This window comes from Cuculus canorus, chromosome 1 (assembly GCF_017976375.1).
Source record: "Cuculus canorus isolate bCucCan1 chromosome 1, bCucCan1.pri, whole genome shotgun sequence".
Taxonomy (NCBI): Eukaryota; Metazoa; Chordata; class Aves; order Cuculiformes; family Cuculidae; genus Cuculus; species Cuculus canorus.
The window spans coordinates 17921213-17927962 of NC_071401.1; the positions used below are offsets into that span (position 1 = coordinate 17921213).

General features: G+C 49.9%; 1 protein-coding gene across 1 annotated transcript in view; it reads right to left on the reverse strand.

Moving 5' to 3' along the window:
* GAB2 (GRB2 associated binding protein 2) overlaps positions 1-6455 on the reverse strand; it is a 103815-nt gene extending 97360 nt beyond the window's left edge. Inside the window, exon 1 of the mRNA XM_009566444.2 lies at positions 6209-6455. Within this exon, the coding sequence (XP_009564739.2) occupies positions 6209-6280 (72 nt within the window). The 5' untranslated portion in view covers positions 6281-6455. The remainder of the gene's footprint in view (positions 1-6208) is intronic.
* Between the last annotated feature and the right edge of the window lie 295 nt (positions 6456-6750).

A 6750-nucleotide genomic window follows, 5' to 3' on the forward strand; every position in this document is an offset into this window, starting at 1 on the left:
CAACCAAGAACAGTTTGACTCCATCGTCCCTATAACCATCCCTCAAGTAGCAAGTTATTAGATCAAGAGTAGCACGATAACAATGTGCCACCACCTGAATGCATCAAAAAAAGTGTGGCCAGCAGGTCAAGGGAGATGATTCTGCCCCTCTATTCCTCTCTTGTGAGATCTCATATGGAGTATTGTGTCCGGTTCTGGAATCCTCAACATAAGAAGGATATGGAACTGTTGGAATGGGTCCAGAGGAGGGCTACAAATATGATCAGACAGCTGGAGCATCTCCCATATGAGGACAGGCTGAGAGAGTTGGGCTTGTTCAGCTTGGAGAAGAGAAGGCTCCAATGAGACCTTATAGTGAACTTCCATTACCTGAAGGGGCTACAAGAAAGCTGGGGAGGGACCGTTCACAAAGGCTTGTGGTGATAGGGCAAGGGGGAATGGGTATAAACTGGAGAGGGCAGATTTAGACAAGACATAAGGAAGAATTTTTTCACCATGAGAGTGGTGACACACTGGCACAAGTTGCCCAGGGAGGTTGTGCATGCCCCATCCCTAGAGGTGTTCACGGCCAGGTTGGATGGGGCCTTGGGCAGCCTGATCTAGTGCAACATGTCTTTGCCCATGGCAAGGGAGTCAGAACTAGATGATCTTTAAGGTCCCTTTCAACCCAAACTATTCTATGATTCTATGACTGTTGCTGGAAGATGGTACACTGGGCAAAGGAACACAGCCCCTTACTCAAACAACATGACCTCAAGAGAAGATTGCAGGGAAGAGATTGTATGTTTTTTGACTCATCAGCAATGATGCAGCACAGAAACAAGTTATAGGGCGTGACCTTTGTGCAGCATTGCACAAGAGAGGTGGTGCTGCAGCAGTGCTGGCGAGCACTGCCCTTGCGATCAAAATGCACCCCTTGACCTGCAAAATCTTCTCCTGTGGAGCAAGTGTTTATCCCTCCTCTGAATCATGGGGCAGATGACAACAGCTAAAATGTCTGATGGTCTTTTTGAATCAAGCCTGGCGATAACATGGGAGGAGCTAGGTGCAACAATGCAATGTCATGGAGTTAGTGCTGACATAACTTTCTACAAAGAACTTGTCTGCTTTGGGTAAGAGACCCCTTGAGTCCCATCAGCAGGTCCAGGTGACTTGATTTATGCTGTGCTCAAAAGCCTCTTTGCTATGCCTTTATGAGTTCATGCTCAAAATCCATAAATTCACCCAAACCAACATTGGAAGACACTTCTGGAAAATTTGTCAAATTTATTCCACTGCCTCAAAAGCACTGTTTGGCCAACCTGCCCATCGAAACTTCCACCAATGGAGACTCCAAGCCCATCTCAAACCATCTGTTCCACTGCTCCACTCCTCCAGCGATCAGAGTTTAAACAGTTTTTTCCTAACACTTGTTTCCCTTGTTGCCGTTCAGGATAAGCACTTCTTGGCCTCCCACCACTAGACACAAAGAGATTACTCCCTTGCCCTTCACAGCTACCTTTGACATACTCTAGGTCTGTTATTTCTCCTCTCAGTCCTCTCATCCCTAGACTAAACAACATCATTTCCTTCAGTCTTTCCACATTTTCTGGGTTTCTTCTAATTTTCTGGTGCTTTTCTCTCAAGTTTCTGCAACTGTTGCCTATTTTTGGTAGAGAGGAGCATCCTGGATTAGGCACGGCACAGCTGAATATGAGAGTTCCCCATTAAAACTCCTTAGAGAAGGAAAAAAACCCCATAATTTTGCTTTACACCTATTTCTTTGTATTTTGCTGTGGAGTTAAAGGGATTTCTTTTCTTCTCCCTCTGCTCTAAAATTTCATCCTGATTAGCACGGTGCTAAACCTCATCGGGTACCCCAACCTTTTGAGCAGCCTAAGACTTCTCTGCTCCCGTAGTCCTACCTCAATTCACAACCTACATCCTCATCTAGTGAGGATATCCTTGCTATGTATCTACAAGTGGGATATGAAGGGTCTACCTCAGTAGCCAAAAGAAACTCTTTATCAGAGAGTTCCCCCTACGCACTGGAATGTCATTAGTAAATCAGCCCATCAGACCCTCCTCAACCTTTTCCACTCACCCCACCACAGTGGGACAGGTCTGCCAATGATCTTCATTAAACTGCTGCTTGGTGTAAAAGTGACCACTGATGCACAAAGCCAAACTCTCCCCCCCAGTTAAACCAGACAGGGGCACGGGGAGCAGTAAAGGATTCTAAACCCAGTACAAAATGAGAAGCTTTTGTTTCAGTCAGAACTGTAGACACAGATATCAGCCAGACAGAAAATAACACTGACTTCACAGCACACAAATGAACAGGCAAAGCAGACCGATTTAATGATAAAAAGCCAAGACTCCTCTACAACGACAGCAGTTCTTTTTCACATTACTTTTCCGACAGAGAGCCCACCCCTGGAGCCCATCATGCCAGGTAGCAGAGAAATACAAAACACCACTCTAAACCCACGTCTAAAACGAGAGAAAACAGACAGGCATGTCCAGTGAGAGAGCACCAGGAGACAGTGAGTCAGTACAGACCAGCACAACATGCACTGGTCTCGCCTCATCGGTCACACAACTAAAGCCAAGAGGTTTGTTTAGGGACTAGCTTTTATTATTTTATTTTTTTTTTTTCATGGGAAGGTTGAGAAGGAGCCAAGAGGAGAACTAAAGGACAGCTCTGTGCTGTGACTGCATACGAGGAGACCCTTCCATGCATTAGAGTCAGAAGGGGAGAAGGTAGGGGCAGACTTTTTAATAGGGCCTGTTGCGATAGGACAAGGGATAATGGTTTTAAACTAAATGAGGGGAGATTCAGACTAGATATAAGGAAGAAATCACTTATTTTGAGGGTAGTAAGAAACTGGCACAGGCTGCCCAGGGAGGTGGTAGATGCTCCATCCCTGGAAACATTCAAGGTCAGGTTGGATCGCGCTCTGAGTAACCTCCTCTAGCTGAAGATGTCCCTGCTCATTGCTGGGTGGGTTGGACTAGATGACCTTTAAAAGTCCCTTCCAGCCCAAGCCATTCTGTGATTCCATGAAGGCACAAAAGTGTTTGTTTGAAAAAAAAATAATAATAAAATCAAGTAAGCCGAATATGGAGCTTGGTGTCCCAAAGAGAACGGAGTGGAAGGTGATATCTTGGTATCTCCATTACTTTTGACCTTCAATTATTTGATTATCTTTTATTATGAATACTACAGACGCTCATTCGAGCTCACAGCTGAGCTGCCTAGGGTCTACACAAACCCGTCGCCAGTTACAAGGCAGAAAAGAGGTATGATTCGTCTTAACCTTGAAGCAGTCATTTTTTGATTAGATGAAAGTCAGCCAGCAGCTGAGGAACTCTGGACTCCAACATTTACCAGAGCATTGTACAAAGAGATTCTATTTAAAATATCACTAAATATCACATAAACAGAATCCGCTGAACTGAAACCAAGCACGTATTGCCATGAATGCAAATTAATGCTATGTGGATCAGGTGTGGAGAAGAGTCCCCTTCCCCAGCCATTCTGGATCAAAGTTAGAAAGAAAATCCAGCAACTGCCCCTTTTGCCCAAGATCTCCTTGAAAAGTAACACCAAAATGAAACCAGGCTTACAAAAGCACAGCACTTTAAGTACAGCATCAGCAACACACCTACATGCAGGCATGTACATTTGAAATACACTTGTCAAAGAAAAAATAAATCTATCATCTATGTATGTCAATACAGCCAGAGCAGGAACTTCAAACCTGATTAGCAGCATCCTGCAGCCTGAGATTCCTCCTTTGAGGTCTCAAAGCAAAATACAGACCAAAGGCATACGAGAGAAGTGGCAAAGCTGGTGATTCAGCGCCTTCCCTTTAAGTCCATGCAGAGGCCAGTGTAACACTGTGGTGACTGAAAACCCACCTTTTGTACATGAAAACCAAAGTCCAACCACGTGGGTTAGTTGCAGATGAAGGCAGGTTTTAGGAGAGCAAAGCCATCAGCCTCAGGCTCTACCACACCTACCTGTTCTGAACAGCTATCGAAGAGAACAACTTGATCAACACACCAACCCCTTGAACGCATGCTGCGGCTATAGCAGTCTTATTACGTTAACAATAATGCATTAAAAAGCAAGGGGACAGGGGACCACCAAGCAAACCATAATCCGAGCTAAGGCCTTTTTCAAATCCAGCCACCGATGCAGGAAGCTGGCACAACTGGTGTGACTGGAAGGGAAGTCCCACTGACCACAGTGCAGGGACCGCTCCGGCACAGAGATCCCACTTGAGTGACATCTGCTGAACATTGCTTCCTGCCCTGTGGAGGCTGCGTGGGATGGCCAGGCACATCTCAGCATGGCTGCGTTTCCTCTTAGGGGAACAAGGATGTTTTGAAAACATAGGTGGCTTGCAAAGCACTTTGGGATGTATGTGGATGAAAAGCACTCTTATGCACATGGATAATTAGCACTAACCACCAGTGTGTCACACCCTTACATAGAGCATTTAGCAGATTTATTCAGCTCTTGCTGGAATGCCAGAGCATAAGCTGGATATTCAAAAGGCGAGAGAGCGCCCTTTCATGGGGCAGATGCTGGAGAGCTAATGATGTTTGATGAGTTAAGGCCACTGGTGACTCAGGATCAGCAATTAGTTGATTTCTGCGGGAGGAAGGTGCTTTGCTCCATTAAGCTAAAAGCATCCTCCACGGTTCAGCATGCACAAAGTCATTCTGTCCATCGTCCATAAAGCCTGCCTACATACATTAAGGGTTTAATATCTCCCATGCAAACACCCGGCTTTACCTTTGTCTAAGAACATTTAGGGGACAGGGAGAGGGGAGAACTGGATTCCCTTGCAGCTCCATCCTGCAGCCCCGTGCCAACTTGATCCTTCCTCAAAGGGGATCAGGCACAGAAGGAAAGGATTGCCAAGGTGCACAATCTAATGTGAGGAGATGCAGCCTATGGGGCTGCACTCATTTTGGACAAGGCTGATAACATCAGACAACAAATCAGATATCCCTCCAACTCTGCCCTAGCCTGTGCTATGGGACTACAGACACCCACCACCCTCTCAAGGGTAGGCAGTGATGCTTCCATCAATTGGTAACAGGCACTGGGAGACACCAGCTGCACTTGTTCTGCCAGCCATTCCCAAAACACAAGCAGGCAAAAGCAGTGGGACCAAAGGACGATCTGGCTGGTGGCCCACAGGAAGGGAGAACATCCATCTCTGTTCCAGAGGCTGTCCCCCAGTCAGCAGAAGCCTGGCAGAGGTTGGTCACTGGAGTCAGGGATCAGGACCCTGGCTTCATCCTGGGGAGCGATGTGCCGAGTCATGGGATGCAGCTCAATCTGGCTGCGTTTCTGAGCTCTGATGATGCACCGTGAGACCGTGGAGGGTGCAAAGAACAGTTATTTCTTTCAACGAGTGGGGAATGTCACAGAGCTGGCATTTGGACCTCGTTTTACAACTTCTTTGAAGTGTTTGATCTTAGCCGCTAACGACACAAAAGGCTATCGAAGCGCTACTGGTGCTATCTTCAAAGGGTTCTACGTTCAATGATTAATAGGAACCGTGCATGGGGAGGGGGAAAGCGACGGTTGTGGGGGTGTTGGGGGGTACCCGAGATGTATCACCTTTACTCTTGGGGACAAAGGTATTCCCACCTCCCCGGACCTGCACGGCTTCCAAGGAGAGAGTGCCGGGAGCGCCCGGCACCGCTTGCCCCGCATCGGGGGCTCGGAGGTGTTCCCAGCCCTCTGCCTGGCGTCAGGGAGCCACGAGCATCCTCTCCCCGCCGGGGAAAGGGGAGACGCGAGCATCCTCTCCCCGCCCGAGGAAAGGGGAGACGCGAGCATCCTCTCCCCGCCCGAGGAAAGGGGAGACGCGAGCATCCTCTCCCCGCCCGAGGAGAGGGGAGACGCGAGCATCCTCTCCCCGCCCGAGGAGAGGGGAGACACGAGCATCCTCTCCCCGCCCGAGGAGAGGGGAGACACGAGCATCCTCTCCCCGCCCGAGGAGAGGGGAGACACGAGCATCCTCTCCCCGCCCGAGGAGAGGGGAGACACGAGCATCCTCTCCCCGCCGGAGCAGGGGCGCCCCTCGCCCTCCCGAGCTCCGCAGCGCGGCAGGTGCAGCCGGGAGGGAGGGAAGGAGGGAGCAGGGAACCCAGCTTTCCCGGGAGCCGAGGGAGAGATGAGTTGGGGTGGGTCGAGACTTACGTATCTCCGTAACTTCTTCTCCGGCGGTGACTTTCGGAGCCAGCCCGAGCACACAACCTCCCCGCCGCTCATCGCGGCAGCCCGGGCGCTGCCTCCGGGCGCTCAGCGCCGGCCGCGCCGGCCCATGGAGGGCGGTGGGAGGATGGATGGGTGGGAGGATGGATGGGTGGGTGGGAAGGAGGCAGGAAGGAGGGAGGATGGATGGATAGGCGGATGGATGGATGGATGGATGGATAGGAGGATGGATTGGGGGGGGGGGCGACGAGCACCTCCCCCGCCGCCGCTCAGCTGCGAGCGGGGAAGCAGGAAACGGACTCAGTCCCGGCTCACCACGCCTCCGCCCGGCTCCAGCCCGCTTTAAAGACACAAACCCCGCAGGGAAGAGGGGCTGCCCGGCCCCCGGTGTGTGTGTGTGTGTGTGTGTGCGCCTCTTATTCCTGACTCCTCACGCACTCATACAGTAGCTACACAGAAACTTTATACGCAGCGCATCGCCTTAACCAGAAAGTCACTCCCTACCGAGAGCCTCCACTGTAAGGTTT